This window comes from Rhipicephalus microplus, chromosome X (assembly GCF_043290135.1).
Source record: "Rhipicephalus microplus isolate Deutch F79 chromosome X, USDA_Rmic, whole genome shotgun sequence".
Classification (NCBI taxonomy): domain Eukaryota; kingdom Metazoa; phylum Arthropoda; class Arachnida; order Ixodida; family Ixodidae; genus Rhipicephalus; species Rhipicephalus microplus.
The window spans coordinates 318,903,514-318,924,836 of NC_134710.1; the positions used below are offsets into that span (position 1 = coordinate 318,903,514).

The 21,323-nt window shown below is 46.6% G+C and overlaps 1 protein-coding gene across 3 annotated transcripts in view; it reads left to right on the top strand.

Annotated features, from left to right (window-relative positions):
• Positions 1-21,323, top strand: part of drosha (ribonuclease 3 drosha) — a 277,020-nt gene that overhangs the window by 174,893 nt on the left and 80,804 nt on the right. For all 3 annotated transcript variants that reach the window (XM_037413695.2, XM_075879566.1, XM_075879567.1), the window contains 2 exons: positions 2,526-2,746; positions 9,953-10,055. In XM_037413695.2, coding sequence (XP_037269592.2) covers positions 2,526-2,746; positions 9,953-10,055 — 324 coding nt within the window. The remainder of the gene's footprint in view (positions 1-2,525; positions 2,747-9,952; positions 10,056-21,323) is intronic.

Genomic DNA, 21,323 nt, shown 5'->3' on the forward strand with positions numbered 1-21,323 from the left:
GTGTTTGAAAAACGGATCTTGCTTCCTTTAACCCAACATAAATGTACAAAAAGTAAGCCTTTATAACATAGTATCTGAGTTAATTTAATGGCTTCCTATCCAACCCAACATAGTGATGTGCATACTGCTACTTGTGTTCAAGAACACTTGTGTTCAAGAGCACAACATTAAAATAAAGCTTTGGAGCAAGGTGTGAGCAATTGCGCCCCACTGAGGCAACTTACCACGGTTTGGTAGTGGAGCTCAGATGGTTGAATCACAATACTAAAGTGTCTTGGTGATGAGATCTCATGGGGAAGTGAAAATATTTGCATCACCCGAAAGTTCTCACCATCAAAAAACTAGCAAAAGATATTTAAAACCACAATATATGCACAGAACACTTATTTCCACCAAAAAAAACTCGTACATTTTTCTGGGACACTGGTGAACAGATTAATAAAAGGCAGTGCACCTAGCTGTCGAAAATGTGTACGTCAAAGCTTCGTTAAGTTAGGGCCCAGAGCATTGTTACTACATATGAAGAACAGAGTCTCATTGATAAAACGTTAGGTGGTTACGGCCCAGACAAAAGTTGCATCATACAGTCTTAATGATTTATCATTTAAATCATTCCGGCCTAGACTAAAGGAAAGCAAGTTCCATACAGTTTTTAACATACTGTGGTATACAAAGAAAAGGGGAGGCGACCACTTCTTACCCACCTCAGTATTCTCTTAGCCGATCCATTTACCATTAATTGATCACAGCCACTCCTTATAGGACTTTGTCCTAATCTCAATACCAGTGTTTTTACAATTTCAACAGGTGTCTTGGCACTCTTTCTCATCATGACTCTCTCTCTTCGCCACACGCTCTCGGCAATTCCTCACTGTGAGGATGCATCTTACCGTTGTTTACACATTTTCGCGAAATTAGTCCTCATGGCTTGTTCTCGCTGAACACCCAAAGTGACAGCAAGTTCGCATACCACGCCCGAGATATATCGGTGTTGAAACCCTCGTGCCTTCCCACCGTCTCCCCACACTCGGAGAGCCAAAATCACGGTTCCGGTCATTGGTGCACAGACCGTCACTGTCTTTCTGAGTAGTTTCGGGAAGCAAGGGGTGTTTGCCTGTAATTGCTCCCCTCGCACTCGGACCGTGCGTTGCTGCATCGTGACCTTCAACTCGAGCTTGCCTTTACCAAGCAGTAGCAGGTCACGTAATCTAAGGGACGGAGTGCTGGTGCTTGGCTACGCCCGATCCGAGCTGTTCCTGGGAAACCGTTTCTGTTCCAGAGATAAGCACAAAGTTGAAGACCATGCGGCAAGAGAGCCGAGAAAGTAGTTGTAATGTACAGTGCCGCACTGTCTATTCTGCACGATTGAAATGAGAGTGGCAGAACCTAATAAGCACTATGTTGAATCAGCAGTCTGGTCTGCTGTTTATAAGGCATATTGCCAAATTGTTATTGAAATAGGTATTTCAGGGAAGCTTGGGCACTTTAGGGTAGTTTGGTTGTAGTTAAGGGGGCAGACTGGTCTTAGTCATTTTTTGTTTATTTCTTCAGTTATCTTGATCAAATTGACAGGATTATACAGTTTTTTCTGCTTATTTCAAATATTTAATTAGTTTTCCTGTAACTCATCTTGTTCTTGAGATAACTTAAGTTCACCCCCTATGGTTTAAGGCCGCCATAGAAGAAAAAGTGCTTAATTAAAAGTGATATTTAAGATATGCCAACATAGACTAATGACTATAGAGTGAAAGTATGCAAGAGTTTTTTTTTTTAGGCCTTTCTTGGTTATCTTACAGTAAAATGAACTATCTATTTGCAAAAGCAGTTGAAATCGTTTTACAATTTTGATGAGTAATCAATCAAAAAGGCTTCTGCTGTAAATTCTGCTTTCATACTTGCATTCTACACACATACAGGTTTCTATTGCAAAAAGAATTATTGTTGTACCTGCCCTAGCTGCAGAGATATTGAGGCCTCAATATTGAACAGTCGTAAATTGACTTTTGGGGGGAAAAAATGGAAGAAATTATAAAAACACACAGCTTCTTCAAAAAGCAACAAATTCGTAGCAATAAAAAGCATAAATTCGTAGCAGAGCATCTGACACAGGTGCCGCCCAATCATAAAGAAGCCTCGAAGTCGGTTCCCCATTTTTTTGCAGGTTCTACATGTTAACAGCACCAAGTATCTGGACCGTTAGTATGACATTACACTAAAATTGCCTCTTCCTGGTATGTAAAAATTTGCAGAGAGATAGAAGAATACTTGCAGAAACCAAATATGTCAATTTTTAAAAAATGAATTTCTTTGGCACTTTTTGGTCCCAAAAGGCAGTCTGCTCCCTTAAGGGGTTGAATGCAACCTCCGAATCCCCTCTAAATCATTACGTCATTCCTGCCTATGCCATGTTAACACAGACTGTAATGCAGACTTTTCACATGCTGTAATATTTTAATAATACCACTTTTTGTCCCAAGAACGTGTGTGTTTTTGTAATCTTTAGGACCTTGGTTTCTATATTACAGGCATCAACACGTTGATCAATATCATGTCGCGCTTTGGCCGTCAAGAGGAAACAGCATCCAGCATAAGCCACAATGAGCGGCTGGAGTTCCTTGGGGATGCAGTTGTGGAGTTTCTTTCTAGCATCCACCTTTTCTTTATGTTCCCTGATCTTGAAGAAGGTGGTTTGGCTACCTATCGAGCCGCCATTGTCCAGAATCAGCACTTGGCCGTACTTGCCAAGGTATGTTATGGCGTTCCTGCGCATGCGCGAGCGTGCCCTTCCCTTGCTGCTTGTGGGTGCCACCATGCTGCAGTTCTAGTACACTCTAACCATGCTAACTGCACCAGCTCTCTTTAGAAAAAGAAAAATTCTTTTGCATTTGCAGTGCCAACTGTCTGTTGTTGCAGAAGTCTCTGAACTGCTATTCATTAACATGACACTAAATAACACCACTAAAAAAATAATGATAAATTCTTGCTCCATGTTGTTATGCATCAAAATCACGCCACTTATGAAGGGTACTTTTTTTAATATTCCATGGTATCTGTGTCCGTGTTTTTAATGACGATAGTCTTTCTCGGGGACCTTTGACGCAAAAACTTTGGTCTGTCTGTCTGTCTGTCTGTCTGTACATTTGTCTGTTTGTCCACCGTTACCGTGAACCGGGTATTTTAAACAGCACCAGCCGATACCCCGAATGGCCGACCCCATCCGCAGCGCCCACCAATTTTGCTCAAGAATCAGCTCATGTGTGTGCGATTGTCAATTAAAAAACAATTATTGCACATATCTGAGGCATCATAACAACACCTATATATTTTGCATGTTCGTCTTTTACTAGAAAAGGCATACATAAGTAATTCTAAGGACTGTAGCGCTTATCACGCTGCGCTGACCATGCAACGCTTGCACGGAAAGGCGAGTGTTTCCAACACTTTGCTAAGAAGACACAGTGGTGGCCCTTACCCGTCGCCTTGTGTTCTACACCTTATCACCTTTGAGACAAACGCGCACGCCCGTCTCAGGGCCACGCTCTTTGTTTTCTAAAAAAAACTGCAAGATGGCGCTCATGTGTCACGTGTGATGTGACTTGATGCGCTCGTTCACCTCCGCTGCACGCTCGAGGCACTGTAACACAGCGCCTCCGGAATACTATTCACCAATTTTCTTGTGCAGAACATCAAATAAATGTTTTGTTCTCTCTCTCCACATGCAAGACTATCGTCTTTCGACAACATTTGCAGATTACATGCAGATATGGGGCCAATTTTCGTTTTCGACATCGTTCGCATGTGCATGGTTTCACTGCGCATGCATGGAGCCGCCACTGACGACATGCAGCTTTGCCATTTTTTTTTATGCGGACAACTGTGTCGTCGTTACTGTGAGATTGTGTCGTCGTTACTGTGAGAGATGTGAGATTGGGCGCTGGGGGGATGAAAACTGTCCGAGACCATGGTAGCAAAGACTGATCTTTGGAGATCGACTCGTCGTGTGCTCTGCCATCTTCCGTCGCACAACGGGTGTGCTAGAATATAGCCTCTAGATAGGCTCCGGCAATGCTGCCTTGAGGGGCGCAGGCCCACCTGCCTGCCTCGTGCACACCCACACGCACAAATGAGCACTCGCTCACGTTTCCGGGGTTTCAAGTGCGCCACGAGCAATGCTGCCGCTTCGCACTCTGTCATCGACGGCGCAAGGCGCATTGCCAAAGCCCATCGCGGAGGCCACGGCTATACGATGACGGAGCAGCGTTGTACTGATGTAGTACTAGCGTTTAGTATTAAAACAATAGAGTAAAATAATGCAGTTTTTTGCCACTAAATAAGTGTCGGAGGCAAGGTCTGCCTTCAGCTTCTCTTTTAATTTGCGTGTTTCTTTTGCAAATTTTAGGGCAGAACTGCATGTAACAAAAGCAAATTATTTGGTCATTTATCAATTTTGTTGTACTCAGGTTGAACTGTAATCACATAAGTTGAAAGTCTGGTGACATTCAGAGGCTCAGTTTTTAAACCGGGGTCTTATGTACTAGAAAACAGTAGGACTTCTATGGTATCAGCCGTGTGGCAGCTTACCACTCTCTAAATTTTCGCCAGTTTGACGCCTCCTTGAAAAAAAAAAAAATTATGCCTGGGAAGTGAGCTGCAAAAGCGCTGCCCAACCCTTTCCGTTATCCTTCTTTCCAGGTGGTGCAATCGCTAGAGCCTCTTGTGGCGCTTTTTGCAGTATGCAGTGCCGTCAATAGCTCGTGCAGACGACACAGTGCACGTCAGCAAAAAGAAAGCCAGCATATTTGAAATCAATAGAATGAGTTCATCAAACTAGAGCATGACAAAATGCAGAACGTGCTAGCGATGTGACGTTGTAAACAAGTTTAGGACACTGCTGTGCAAATAAACAGCTATCGATAGAAATAAATGGATGAGGCAATATGTTGCAATGCCTCTTCTTAGGGAGCTCTTCCTAGCCTTGCTTTTATGCGTTCATGGAAAGTTATTAAACCATGTGTTCTGATTGTCTAGAAATGCTGTTTTACTGTGCGTCTAAGTGCTTGTTGAGCTCGAGAAAAGAGTTGCATGCTTGACATTCCAGTAGAGACCATGGAACAGCCATTTGCGTGACCAATGGCCTAGAGTTTCTTAAAATTATCTAGAGGGGACTTTCACGTTGCGATCGTTCAGCAACCATGGGAATGATGGATAGTAGTACACAAATTTGCCTAGTCTTCATGCTTCCAGGCTTCAACCACACTAGTGACTTTGTTTGTTGCTGTGTTTTGTTTTTGTTTCAAATAAAAGAACAGACCATTGTGAACTTTGTGACTTGATTTGCATTGGTGAGCAAGGTGGTGAAGTGCAACTGCTGAACATTTGCCGATTGTCGTTTCGTGACAAAGCTGCTCTAAGCCACAAGAAGCCAAACAGAGCCAAAAGTATGAAGATCAAATTTGTGTACTACCCATCATTCCCATGCTTGCTGAAGCACCGTGCATTGCAACTTTCATAGACACTAGCACCAAAGCTCCCTCTAGTGTATTTATAGGAATCTTTTGTGACCAGTGGCTGAAGGCAATTTCGAAAGATCACCGGATGCCAACAAGTAACCTTGTAGTATACAGCAAGCACTGACAGGAACACCGCTGCAAAACTGCTTGAAAGAAGACCTCTGTCGCGAAAGGTTCTTAAGCTCTAGCTGAACTTCCTGCAAGGAAATGGCTGCAATTTTTCAAACTGGCACTCATTCAGCACACTTTACAAACACTCATTCCAATGCCTGCACAAAGCAGCCGCTGTGCTGCTCCACCGACATAACATTGCCGACACCGTCGCTTTCACCAGTTCCGGCAGTACGGTCTCTTACATCTCCACACGAGGCCCACTCGAAGTGCTCAACAGCATGCATGGAATGGCAAAGCAAGCGATGTCTGAGGCTCTTCCCTTTTTTTCTTTTTTTTTTCTGGGAGCTGTTGGTGTGTCATCGACACCTAGTCTGAGCAGTAACTAGTTACTAGTAACGCGTTACTGGTAACTACCGTATAATGCGGAATATAGGTCGACCACATTACCTTGACCACAAAAAAAAAGAAAGAAAAACGCGGAATTGTTCACGGATTCACTTTATTCAGTCCTCCGAGCTGTTGGAGCTCTCCTCTGACAACTGCTTATCACTAGCCGCCTCCCATAGCATGTCATCCTTGGTGCTGTGGAGAGCGTTGCCGATGCAGCACTTCTTAAATGGGCGCACCACCATCTCTTCAGGCAGAGACCTCCATGCCTCGGAGACCCAACTAGAAACTGTTGCGAGAAGTGGCCTGCGCAGCCGGCCTGTCGGGGTCCGCGGGTTGTTGCCAGCCATCCAATCGGTGTACTACACACGCACACGGTCTTTGAAAGGTTTATTAAGGATGACGTCCAGCCATCGCAATGTTGACATCATCCCTCCTGGAATGACGACAAGCTCCGTCTTTACGTCACGAAGGATCTCCTTCACTGATGCCGTCAAATGCCCGCAAAATGCATCCAACATGAGCATGTTCTGGTGCTGCAGGAGGGCTCCGGCTGCTGGTTCCACACTGTACGAATCCACGCGCGCATTAGGGCCTCTTCCATATACATACCCCTTCTCGTTGACACGGACAATGACATCCCACGGGAAGGCTTCCTTCGGCATCGTCTTCCGCTTGAAGATGATGAAGGGGGGCAACTTTCTGCTGTCGGCCGTGCAGGAAAGCGTAACAGTGAAGCGCGAGTGCTCGCATCTGGCCGACAAAAGCTTCACCTCTTTTGCCCCGCGTTCACAAACAGTTGTAGACAACGGCATGTCAAACCACACCGGCATTTCATCGGCGTTGCTGATCTGGCCTAGCATCTAACCATGCTACCACCGGAGGCTGTTCACAGAGAGTTGAAATTCTATCAATTTGTCCTTGTACATCTCTGGCAGCTTCTGGCATATCGGCGTGCGTAGTCAAAGGGCAAATCCCTTGCGTCACATGAAGTGACGGACCCAAAAAATGGATCTCTTGAAGTCTTTCTTTGACAGACTGGCTTCACGGGCGAGCTCGACGATGGATTTTGAGTGAATTAGCTCCGCATTCACTGGCAAAGATCTGGCATAGTACTCGTGGCCGAAATTTGCCACTTTTTTCTCAAGTTTCGGGTGCACAGCTCGGCGACCGTGATACGACGTCTTCTTCACGTTACACACTGACAGTTTGGATTTTTGGTTGCGCCAGTACCTGACGCTTTTTTTGGACACTCTAAACTGCCGCTGTGCTGCCATGTTGCCATTCGCTTTCGCGAATTGAAGGACTTTTCTTTTAAACATGGCAATGAACTGGCGCCGCGTCCCGGTATTCATGGCTGGTCGCAGAGTAAGGTCGCCACTCGCTACGAATGAACAAGAAAAGAAAAATGGCGTCGGCAGAGAATGCGTCGACCCAAAGAGGGGATGTCGATGCTGATGCCCAAAAGGCATGCGACACTCCCTCTTACCAGACGATCACTTGGTTTATGCCAAGGGCCGATATATAGGTCGAGGTGTGACGCTTTAGTGACATCTTTTGGAAAAAATCTCGACCTATATTCCGCACTATACGGTAGTTACCTTTTTCAGTAACTTGTAACTGTAACTAGTTACTTCTTTACTGATTAACTAACGTAAAATACAGTTACATTTACTTCTGTTTTTTATAAAACATCATCCAACTGCCACACTCGTTAAAGGCCGACATTACACACTTTCTATTTTTTTTACCTTTCTTCTTTCAAATATCCTCTCCACCTTTCGACTTTCCACGGCTCTCATCCCAGTTTGAGAGAACTGGTCGCTATCAGGAATATCTTTCCTGCTGAAGATCGAGTTCAAAGTTTACTTGTATACTACACGTCTAAAAGCAAACACATTTGACAAAAACCTGTCTGGCTGGTTTAAAGCGAAGTGTGTCTGGAGGGTATTTTTATTCGTAAAACTACATGTCATAAATCAATAATGATGCCACTGAACACCTTGCCAAGTTCACGTGCCCCCCCCCCCCCCCCTCGGTTTTTCTTTTTGTGGGGGGTCGGGGGGAGAAAAATATATATATATATATATATATATATATATATATATATATATATATATATATATATATACACACATACTTCCCCTTGGCAGGTTTGGTTCCTGCCAACGGCAAGTTATCTTTTCACCCGCCTTTCTTTCTTCATTATCATTCGGTCTAATAACTTCCTCTATACTTTCCTTGGCATCTTTGTCTGTTAGATCTCATTAATATTGTGTCAAAACACGGAGACGCGAGCCCTTAAGTATACACTTCTTTCCTTTATATATATATATATATATATATACATATATCCTTTTTGTCACTTGACCTTCTATTCCTTTTCTTTGTATGCCGGTGAAGCATTCCTCCGTCTGAGACTACCAGCTTATCGTGTTTGACAGGTGGTTAGAAAACAGCAGCATGATATTGCTGAAAGCCTGAAGCATTTAAAACAGGTTTGTAACTGCTTGGGAAAGCTCTACTTCCAGTTAACACAACAATTATTAACAAAGTGATTGACGTTTTGCCTTCTATGCAGGTGGTATCCCTCAGTAGACGATGGCAAAAAATAAAAATAAGCGGAGGTCGATCATTTCATTAGTCACACATGTCCTTGCAAATGTCCGGTAGGGAGCCGCGGTTTGCTGTAGCAAGCCTGTGCGTTGTAGCGAATGAACCACGTGTCCAGAAGCCTCTCCCTTCCCCCCTCCCCCCACACACATTGTTAGGTCAAAACTGGCCCTGTGCAGCATCGTTTTAGCGTTTCACGACATGCAACTTTCACCTCCTGCATGCCTTCCTACGTCTTTATTAACGTATCATTTGTTCTGTAATATCAATTTTTATACAGTAACAAAAAAGTAACGACGTTACTTTTTCACTGTAACTGTAACAAGTTACTTTTAGAAAATCGGTAACTGTAACAGAGCTACTTTTTGGCTTCAGTAACTGTAACTGTAAGCCCCGCCGCGGTGGTCTAGTGGCTAAGGTACTCAGCTGCTGACCCACAGGTCGCGGGATCGAATCCCGGCTGCCGCGGCTGCATTTCCAATGGAGGCAGAAATGTTGTAGGCCCATGTGCTCAGATTTTGGTGCACATTAAAGAACCCCAGGTGGTCGAAATTTCTGGAGCCCTCCACTGCGGCGTCTCTCATAATCATATGGTGGTTTTGGGATGTTAAACCCCACAGATCAATCAAATAACTGTAACTGAAACACTGTTACTTTTTACTGGTAACATGCTCATGACGATACCTAGTCTGAAATGACCCACAATGCATGTTCCTGCCCAACCCCCATGTCATGATCACAGGCGTGTTTTTTTCAAAGAAATATTTTTGGCTATGCTACTTAAATATGGTCCTGCCATGAGCAGCCTGATAGACATGCAATGCTGTCCCAAAATATGGCATACGGGGAGAGGAGCTAAGGCACCTTATCATGTTCCCCACAGGCTGTTCAGGCTGTGATGCTGCAATACGTATGGTCGACATCATTTGTGGAAAAGTGGAATGTCACTTGGAGCTTGTGCAGCTTACTGAATGCTTCATGTTGGGGATAATGTCTAAGTGCTAAGAATTCCAATGAGCAGTCAGGCTTGCTGTAAAACCATATTAAATTATGTCCAATGCTATGTTCACCAGCAATACTTCATCAGAGGTGCTTATGTATGCAGGAGAATGTAACACAAACATATCAATCTTGAGATTTCTGTCAGTGGTTTTGCTCCTAATACAGTTGAGATGTGCGTGTTATTTTTTTGCTGGTTTTATTGCTTGTCTCTGTGTTTGCAGACTAGATAAATAGCCATGAAACATGCATTATAATTGTTCCTCTCTTTCCCACCCATTTATTTTGATTTTTTACCATTTCTCTCATGCCTATTTCAACCTCTGAAGAAATTGGAGCTGGAGAAGTACATGCTGTATGCTCATGGTTCTGACCTCTGCCATGATTTGGAGCTACGTCACGCCATGGCAAACTGCTTTGAGGCACTTATGGGTAAGGGCTGTCAAGTATAATAAATTGGTCATTGTTTCAGAGCAAGTTGATCTTTTGTTTCTTGGTTTTATGTACTAGAGCACTAAACAGGATCAGGTCTACCTGAAAACCAGGGCCAGGTAAGTAGTTCTTACGTAGGGCCCAAGTCTGAAGCTCCGGGCTTAGGGTTGGGCCTTGGTTCGAGATGGCTGGCTTGAGTAGAGCCAGGCGTTGCTTATGCTCACTTTGCTAGATATATTTCTTCATACGATGCACACACACAAACACACACACATATATATCGAAGGCTTCGCCTTCGCTCGGGGGATCAGTAAGCCAAAATTCGCAGGGTCGAGCCAGCAATGCTGAGAACAAGAACCGCCTTTAATGCGCAACTCAAAATAATCATGAACAGCCTTCCGAACTGGCTCAACACGGCACTAATGCACGAGGGAGGACAAAAAACTCTGAGACAACAATCCTTGCAGACTGGCGGTCAATCTAACATATGCAGTAAAACAACGACAGGAAAGCCAACATGAAACATAACAGCAAGAAGTAAAACTCACACGCAACTCGCCATAGAATACAGGCCATTGACTCGCCTTATAGTCAACGCCCCCAAAACCAGTGAGGCCTCGCCTCTATAGCACGCACGGAGGAAACACCCCTCGCGCCTACCGCGACTGACACCACATCCCATCGCTCGCCTGCAGTTTACGCATCATAAAGAAACCAAATCAAAACGCGCAGACTCCAACCCTAAACCACTGTGTAAGATATATAATATTTAGGTGAGGACTTTCTCAAGATGAGATCAACCAGATAAAGTAGCATCGCACGCTCATCGGTCCGCTTACCGCAGTGGATACCTTTCAGAGGGATGATGCAATCTTAAGACAAAATCGGGCATATCCCACACTCTAATGTAAAAGGTCCCATTTCAGTCTGTGACTACGGGACCTCCTTCTGTATATTCTTACGGTGTACTTGTTCTTTTGTTTGATGTGAAATAACTGATTCTGAATGCATGGCAGCCAGCATGGAGTGGTATACATGCAAGTTGCGGTGCACATGACATGTATTTCAATATTTCTACGTTATCACTTCTTTAAGTTGGTCGTACGGTCATGTCGAGCAATACTAATTTTGGTATATATAATGTTACGAGTAACTTGTTTAATGTTCTATTTACAGCGCACAGAACTCGACGAGCAAGATGGCGCCAGACCAGCATCCAATGAAAACTGACTTCGTCCTCCTCTTTCATGCAGCCGTGTTTAGCGGCTGTTTTGTATCATAACCCCCGGCGGTAGAAGCACCGTCCCGGTGCTAAATTTACGCAGATGATGTTGAAGGGGGGTAATAGGGCTTTAGTCGAGCCACGTGAACGGTGTCGCTCAGAGCTGACGACGACTTTGTTGGATCGGTTGGAACAATCTCGTACGTGATATCTGTCACTTGGCGAACGATACGGAATGGTCCAGTATAGAGCGACAACAGTTTTTCAGGCAGTCCCACACGCCGAGTAGGTGACCAGAGGAGCACGAGAGAACCCGGAGAAAAGTGCACGTCCCTATGGTGAGAATTGTAGAGCTGTTGTTGGCGCGCCAGTGAAGCCTGTAGACGGTTACGGGCGACTTGGCGCGCGTTGTCGGCGCGGGCAATGGCTTCCCCAGCATATTCAGTGGCCGCATGTAGTAACGTGTCTAAAGGTAGAGTTGGGTCCCCGCCATATAGTAGATAGAAGGGCGAATATCCGTCAGTGTTGTGACGAGATGAATTGTAGGCGAACATCACATACGGCAAATGAATGTCCCAATCATGGTGGTCTGGCGCAACGTATTTGGCAAGCATATCGGTTAGGGTCCTGTTAAAGCGCTCCGTGAGGCCATTTGACTGGGGATGGTACGAAGTAGTAAATTTGTGCTTGGTATGGCAAGACCTCAGGATTTCATGAATGACAGCTGATAAGAACGTGCGCCCACGGTCGGTGAGAAGTTGACGAGGAGCACCGTGCACTAATATTATGTCGTACAGCAGAAAGTCCGCAACGTCGGTAGCGCAGCTGGTCGGGAGTGCTCGTGTGATTGCGTACCGCGTCGCGTAGTTCGTGGCAACAACAATTCATTTATTCCCGGCTGTGGAGAGTGGAAAAGGGCCCAAGAGGTCGAGACCAACTCGAAAGAAAGGCTCGTTGGGAACGTCGATCGGCTGAAGGTAGCCGGCTGGGAGGGCAGACGGCGTTTTGCGACGCTGACAGGGCTCACAAGCGGCGACATAGCGTCGAACAGAGCAGGCAAGTCCATGCCAAAAAAACCGACGTCGTACCCGATCGTATGTGTGAGAAACGCCCAAATAACCCGTCATGGGAGCGTCATGAAGTTGATGCAGGACAGTGGAACGCAGGTGCGCTGGGATGACAGCAAGCAAGTCTGATCCGAAGGAATCAAGGTTGCGGCGGTATAGGATCCCGTCTTTCACCAAAAACATTCGTAGGGACGGGTCGCGAGGCGTTAACTTCAGTTTCTCAATGATGGCTCGTAAAGAAGCATCACAACGTTTCTCTTCGTCAATGTTTAACAGCTGCGACACGGAAAAAACGTCCGTGATAGCATCCGTATCGGTTGCTTCGTCAACAGGGTAGCGGGATAAACAATCCGCATCCTGATGTAATCGCCCTGTTTTGTACATTACAGAGAATGTGTACTCTTGAAGGCGTAGAGCCCAACGAGCGAGACGTCCCGTGGGGTCCTTCAGGGAGGCTAGCCAGCAGAGCGCGTGATGATCCGTGACAACACGGAATGAGCGCCCGTACAGGTATGGGCGAAACTTGGCGACTGCCCATACAAGGGCGAGGCACTCGCGCTCCGTGATGGAATAGTTGCGCTCGGCTGGAGATAGCAGTCGACTTGCGTAGGCTATAACACGGTCGTGTCCGTGTTGTTGCTGCAATAGCACAGCTCCTATGCCGTGTCCACTGCCGTCCATGTGAACCTCGGTTGGGGCTAATGGATCAAAGTGAGCCAAGATTGGTGGCGTTGTAAGCAGTGTCGTAAGTTGTGAAAACGATGACGCTTGGTCATGGCCCCAGGTAAACAAGGCGTCTTTTTTCAAGAGGTCTGTGAGTGGGCGTGCAATGGTCGCAAAGTACTTAACAAAGCGTCTGAAATATGAGCACAACCCCACAAATCTGCGGACATCCTTTGTGGTCCTTGGAACGGAAAAGTTCGTGACTGCGCGAATTTTCTCTGGGTCTGGACGCATGCCTTGGGAATCGACATGGTGACCGAGCACGGAAATTTGACGACGAGCGAAGCGGCACTTGGAGGCGTTAAGCTGGAGTCCGGCTCGACAAAAAACGTCCAGAATAGCTGACGAACGATCAAGATGCGAGTCGAGTGTGGGCGAAAAGACAATAACATCGTCAAGGTAACACAAGCAGGTGGACCATTTCAACCCTTGGAGCAATGAGTCCATCATTCTTTCAAATGTGGCTGGTGCATTGCAGAGTCCAAAGGGCATCACCTTAAACTGATAAAGACCATCAGGAGTGATGAATGCGGTCTTCTCGCGGTCCATCTCGTCGACGGCTATCTGCCAGTACCCTGACCGAAGGTCAATAGTTGAAAAATAAGGGCACTGTACAGGCAGTCGAGGGCGTCGTCGATGCGAGGTAAAGGATAAACGTCTTTTTTGGTAATTTTGTTAAGGTGACGGTAATCGACACAAAAGCGCCATATTCCATCTTTCTTTTTAACAAGGACGACTGGAGAAGCAAGAGGCTGCATGAAGGCTCGATAATGTTTTTCGCAAGCATTTTGCCGACTTCATGTTGTAATATTGCACGCTCCGACGCAGACACACGGTAGGGGCGTCGGTGAATGGGGGTTGCATGGCCAGTATTTATGCAATGGGTGACAATGGTCGTTTGGCCTAAAGAGTTGCTGGCAAAGTTGAAAATGCTACAATAGCCCTCAAGAACGTGGCAACGCGCTGCAGCTTGCTCAGACGTGAGGTTCGATGACACCATTCGCTCTATGTCGCCGCCCCAAGAACGTGATGGAGTGGAACCACTGACTGAGCTGCAGCAATCGTCAACTCTGAAGGGCTCGACATGGTCATCTTGGAGAGCAGTAATTTTGGCCAGGGAGATACCCTGTGGCAGAACTTGGGTGGTGAGTGAAAAGTTGACCAGTGGAAGGAAGGTGCGGTTTCTCTTAATCGTCAGAATCATTTGCGGCACAGCAACCCCATGCGTAAGCATCACTGCAGGAATCGGGGCCACCATGTAATCACCATCAGGTACTGGCGGCGTGGAGGATAAGTCGACATGTGTGACAGAGTTAGGAGGGAGGCGTGTGAAATCAATGCAGCAGAGGCTGGTTTGCGGTGGGCTAGGCGGGTCGGAAAAGAGGGGTAAAAGAGATGGAGAGACCAGCTGAACAGTCTATGAGGGCAGAGTGCGTGGCTAGAAAATCCATACTGAGAGTGAGTTCATGAGGGCAATGTTTGATATCGGTGAAAAGAACGACAGTGCTTCTCTCCCCAATAGACACTCGCGCAGAGCACATGCCAAGAATTGCGGCAGTTCCTCCATCGGCGACTCGTACAGCTCGGTTGAGGGCGGGCGTGACAACTTTTCTAAGTCGGCGGCGAAGGTTAGCATTCATAATGGACACATGCGCGCCAGTATCCATCAATGCACTGACACGAACATTGTCGACAGTAACGTCCAAAAGGTTCCGGTTCGTTGTTAACGTTAATCGAGGATTTCTTACGAAGGTCGTGAACGCAGCTTCACCTCCAGAAGCTGCACGGCCTAGTTTTCCGGTCGGAGAGGCTGCGAATAGGTCGGGGAGGCAGCACGGCGTTGTGGGGCGACCGGGACTGACGACGAGCAGGGGACGGTGACCGGTTGTAGCGAGGTCTGCTCAGAGGTGCTGTAGGAGCGTAAAATGTGGTCTGCGTTGATGGAGAAAGTGATGGGGACGACTGGCGAGCAGAAGTGGTGTGATACTGAGGTGCATAATGGGACGGTGGAGCCCAGCGGCTGCGGCAGTGACGTGCGATATGACCAACGCGTCGACAGTTGAAACATATGGGCCTGTCATCAAGGGTACACCATTCGGACGGATTGCGTTGTATGCGAGAAGCAGAAGAGGGACGAAAAGAAGGCGCAGCAGTGTATACGGCAGGAACAGGATGTAGGCCGACATTCGATAGCTCTTGACGAATGACGGTTTGTATCAAAGAAATCGAGGTCGGGGAAGGCGCAGGCGTCGGTAGTGGCGTGGCTACTGGTTGTGCTGCCTCGACCTCTCGACGAATGGTGCGTGTGAGGTTGTCACATAGAGGGGCCTGGTGGAAGGCGTCGTCACACAAAGAAGTGGCCGCTGTGTTCGGAAGGTGCACGATGTTTTGGGCTACACGGCGGGCTTTAGCTTGTTCGAGACGTCGGCATTCTTTAAGGATGGTGTCGATGCTCGAGACGTTGTTAAAAACCAGCAGGTTGAAAGCATCGTCAGCAATGCCTTTCAAGACGTGGTTAACCTTTTCGTCTTCTGACATGGACTGGTCGGCCTTGGAACAAAGGGCCAAAACGTCAAGAATGTAGGAGACGTAGGATTCGGTAGAAGACTGGGCCCGTGTGGCAAGAGTCTTCTTCGCAGCGAGCTGACGACCAGATGAATCGCCAAACAGGTCGCGTATCTTTTCTTTGAAGAGATCCCAGCTCGTTATGTCGGCTTCGAGGCTTTCAAACCATGTTCGGGGAGTGCCGTCCAGGTAGAAAAGCACGTTGGCGAGCATGAGCGTGGGATCTCAGCGGTGAGTAGCACTGACGCGCTCGTACCGCTTCAGCCAAGTGTCGAGATCGATCGTACCATCACCGCAGAAAGTGCCGGGATCCCGGAGGTGCGAAGTGCGACGTAGGTGGTGGCTTGGACTGATGAGGGCGACGTAGAGAAAGTACCAGCAGTCGAAGCAGTCGAAAGGTCGCCGATGGTGCGACCGCTGCGCGTCTCCATCGAGGTACGGGGGTCGTCCACCTCTACCAATGTTACGAGTAACTTGTTTAATGATCTATTTACAGCGCACAGAACTCGACGAGCAAGATGGCGCTAGACCAGCATCCAACGAAAACTGACTTCGTCTTCCTCTTTCATGCAGCCGCGTTTAGCGGCTGTTTTGTATCAATATCAAACAAGTGAAACGACTGCGAGCTCACTGTGAGCTTGGCATGTACCTTATTTACTCGCATAGAAGGTGCACTCGCATAATAAGCGCACCTCCAGTTTAGTCGCGAGAAATCGGATTTTTTTTCCCGCCCATAATAGGTGCCTCTCAAACTTGGTCGTAATCAACAGTTCTGTACTGTATTTGCACGGTTGCGATTTGACGCCGTCTTATGGTAACTGGAGTGAGAAAAAAAATAAAAGAAGAAGAGACTGCAGGAGCACTGTGCCAGTTGTGGGGACTCACTGAGTGGGGAAGAAAAGCAGTTGCCTGGGCGTCGGAGAAACCTTTGCACCAATGCCGGCGTACGTGGCTCCGGCCGCACGCACGCTCCACATGTAACGTGCGATCGCGTTCTTAACAAGTGCGCTTTGAGTTTCCTGTCGCGAAAAGCATTGTCGTTATTGTGTATGCAGCTTTATTCCCAAATTTGAAAGCTTTTTGGCTTAACGACAAGAGCTTTCACCATTGCTGCCACTACACGGACATGCACGAGCTCAGTGGACTTTAGTCGTCATTGATTTTCTGTCCGCGAACCTAAACATCGTATCACGCGCACTATACTGTTGGATCAGTGCATGAGTGCAACCTTTTGATGCCCAATCATCATATTGTCTTGCACAAACTTCCCGCGACATCATCTCGAACTGTAGGCTGGGCCCAATCAGTGGTAGTTGCTTTTTGATGGCAGTTGTGGGTGATCGAAGTAGCGGTTTTGTACAGATTCAGCGTAACTCTTTGCGGTGGCTTTGAAGAAATGGGAACATGGTGGGGCTTGTAACACTCAAATGGTGGTTTGCGATTCGGTTGCAATGGGTTTGGATATGGGTTTCCGGTCGGAGAGGCTGCGAATAGGTCGGGGAGGCAGCACGGCGTTGTGGGGCGACCGGGACTGACGACGAGCAGGGGACGGTGACCGGGCTCACAAGCGAGACTGTATGGTTCGGTGACGCATCCGACTTGCAAAGCCTGTGAAATCGAATGATCGGTACTGTTCAGCACACAAAATTTCGGTCTTGATAATGCGCAGAATTTAGGTGGCCTCAAATATGATTGGCTAATTTCCGCAATGACGCTTTATTTTCCTTTTTTTCACGTTAGTTTTGTTGACAACGTGGTGTTATGTAAATTTGAATGCTTGTAAGCTCACCGCATCACATGCCTCGATAGACATCAGACTCTGCCCAGGCGGTGCTGCGAAAAATGCAACCACCAGTGCCCCTAACGACGCGCTGGTCATAAATTGGTAGTGCAAAGAGAGCCGTCTGCAAGCAAACGTGCATAGGCTATCCTCTTTTCTTGGTCTTAAGGTGCAATTTCCTGAATATCAAGGAACTGGCATGCTTTTTCCTTCAGTCCAACCTTGCTTCAGAAAAGTAGGAAGCTCATCAAAACGAACTGTGCGTACAATACGAAAGATGTTTCAGTTATTTCAGCGTACTGCAACTGGCAATTTCAATGCAAGTGAGCATTGCATGACATAGAGTTCGAGGCCAGCACTCTGACGTGCGTACTGTAATGCCTAAATGACTTAAACTTGGGCGTACACATGATGCTAAAGCGATGAAGTGCATAGATGAGCAATCTATTTTACGATCAGTGGTACGAAGCTAGCTTTATCCGGCATGAATAGCCCAGGTGATTTTGCAGTTGCATTCTTCATCGATTTCTTGCTTCCTGTGCGTTGTACTGTTTTATTACGCATGCTAGAATGTTCTCCTGATGGTTGTCATTCATTTGTATATACTGCTAATGGGGATACATGCATGTCCACTTTCTCGGTGTACAACGAAAGGCAAAACCGAGGCCTCCGAAATACTAGCTTTGGCAATAGCAGAGACCAATAGAAAGAAAAATCTGATTGCGGTCGCCATCATATTGCGATTTACCTGTATGGCGTACGTGTTTTCATTTCCTAGTTAAAGTCCGAACTTAGAGCCTTCAAAGCCCTACATGCGTAGTGCTGTTTGGTGGCGACAACTTCAAATTATCGGTAGTCTCGGCGTGTGCAATGTTTATCGCACGCATTGCCTGTCTACTGCTGTATGGCACGCACCACTGTCAGAGGCTCTGTTAAGCTTCATAATCAAGCCCCGCCGTGGAAGTCTAGTGGCTGAGGTCTTCGGCTGCTGACCTGCAGGTCGCGGGATCGAATCCCGGCTGCGGCTGCTGTATTTTCGATAGAAGCGAAAATGCTGTAGGCTTGTGTGCTCAGATTTGGGTGCACGTTAAAATACTCCAGGCGGTCGAAATATCCGGAGCATTCCACTACGGCTTCTCTCATATGGTGGTTTTGGGACGTTAAACCCCACCAATCAATCAAGCTTCATAATCAAAGTTACCACAGTTCTCCATCAAGACAACTCAAAACAATAATGGGAGACCTACATTATCACACTTGCTCATGCGAACGGCTGTGAAGAACGCGGGTAATTCGTTTTCACAATGGCCCGTATCAAGCATAGTTGCTGTTCTGCTTCGTGAAAGCTGCGGAAATTAATAAAACTGTAGTCCCTTATGTCCATGGAAATTCACAATGCAAAAGTTGTGTCGACTGGGGTCTTTTTTCTTAGAGCGCAGGGCTGTTGCGTCTACTCTTGTTTTCGCCATCGTTCTGGCGAGTGAACCAGCAAGCATTTTACGGCGGTTCGGTGACGCATCCGACTTGCAAAGAGAAATTCATAGTTCTTTTTATAAATGTTCAGTGCGCAATTACACGTAATATTTAGCTCAATCGTTCTTTCGAACACTGTAGTTGCACCTGGTGGCGCAGCAAACTGTGCAGGGGAGTCGGGCTTTTCACTACTCCAAACTGTGTCGACAGGTGGCGCTGCGTGTCTGCAAACTCTAGAGTTACTGTATATGCTACCTTTAGGTAGCAGAGTTGCGCCAATGTACGCCATCTTGGGTTCAAATGTTTTGCGGGAAAGCCACTCACCACCCACGTACGAGCAGCGCTCGTGCTTATAGCATTGCTTTATTATTTTTTCCCTTTCTTTCCTTTTTATTTTTTATAAAGGTATGAGACAAACTCAGTTGCTCTGGTCACGCATGGAAGCCTTGATTTTATGTTTACGTTTTTGGTTAGTAATAATGAAAAAAACGTGCGTCACCTCATTGAATCAGTGGCACATATATTTATAGTAGGCCACACATCAGCTTCGGCTTCTTTTGCACTGTTTTTCCCATTCATATGTATAAAATTATTTTTCACTCTTGATCCCTATCGAGCCAGGGATGGAATATTTTTATCGCGTTGGGCTTATTCGTTAACTGTGTGAGTTAACCAGCTAAAGCATTGTAGTCTTCAACCGAATCGACCTGGATAGCGATCAAGAATGGCCGCGCGTCGCCCGCGGTAAGTGCGCATCTCGTATTACGATCGTATTACAATCGCGGCTCATGACAATTGATCTGAATCATCGTTCAACAACCCTCTCGTGTTCAACATTCTTTTCGCTCAAGGTTTCAAAGCTGCATTCAATTCACGCAGTAGCAGCAAGACCTTGCCGATTCAAATAGTTCGCTTAAATCCTCCCTTTATTTTTAGCGTGTTAACCACCAGACTAATTTGTACGTATGCAGCTGACACACGCTGCCCAACTCTGCATGTAAAACTTATTCACTACTTCATCTGTGGTTAATACAAATAGAACAAGTTTTGCAGGGCCGTGGACAGATAATTAAAAAAAAGCGAAGCGCATGGGCGTCAGCAGAGAAGTGGAAAAGGGGCCCTTGCCCCCCTCAAGCCACAACACCACTTGCCCTCACCCAAGCTAGGCCAGTACTCTCGCTCTCCCTAAGCCGCAATGCAACAATGGCTTGCACCCCCAAGAAAAAATCCTGCTGATGACAATGCCTTAGCGTTTGTTCTGACTGAACACTAATCTTTCTTAGCAACACCCACTGCACTCGCGTCCAGTCGCATGGGCTCTACATAGTACAATTCAACACAGAATGCATTTGCTGCCGCATTTCTCGTGACCAATAGGCAGCATGGCTACATTACTGAAGAAGCACGGCGAGAATGACAACCGCCGTGGTCAACCCCGCTTGATCTGCCCGGAATTTGCATAGCATTGGCTTCTCCACAGTGCAAATGAACCACATATGACCACGTGATGGTGCTCGACAAATAGGGGCACTGAACTCCTGTAGGTGGAGCGAGCGGCGCCCGGAAAACAGTGGCGCAACTCTGCTACCTAAAGGCAGCATATACAGTAACTCTAGCAAACTCCAGAGTCTGATGTATAGCCTCGCAGATGTGAGACTGTATGCCCAATACGTTTTGTGCTAGTGTAACCTATGAAGAAGGTTGCATCGGCTGTAGTGCAAGTCGTGACTTCGGCGACTTATCAGTGGTCTATGCTGTAGTCAGACTCTTGGTAACCCCGAACTTGGCACCAGATTTTCTGGAAGAAAGTGTGCCTATTATGCGAGCAAGTACGGTAAATTATGCCATGCGTGACATTCAATTAATTATTTTTATCTCAGCATCTGTCATATAGACTCTTCATATAGTCATGTTGCGCAATACCAATTATAGTGTATATCAAGAGATGCAAATGGCAGTGGGTGTATCAAGAGTAGGTCATGGCATACATCACGTGCATGTCATTATTTTTCTGTTACCATCTCTCATATATGTTTGTCATACAGTAACGCCACACAAAACCGATTTCAGTGTATATCAAGTGTGCGAAGTGGCCATGAACTCGCCACGAGCGTTGTGAGTAAGTCATGGCGCACATGACATGTATATCATATTTTTTGGTTACTATCTGTCATTATGTTCTTCAGACAGTCACGTTGCACAACACCAGTTTCGGCGTATATCAAGTGAGTGAAACGACCGTGACCTCATCATGAGCATAGCATGTAAATCATGCTATGCATGACATGCAAGTCATTATTTTCCTATTGCCACCTGTCATATATTTTCATAGAAGCACATCACAACACCAGTTTTGGTGTATGTCAAGTGAATGAAACAACCTCGAGCTCAGCATGAGCGGGGCGAGAAGGTCATTGCGCACATGACATGTGCGCACG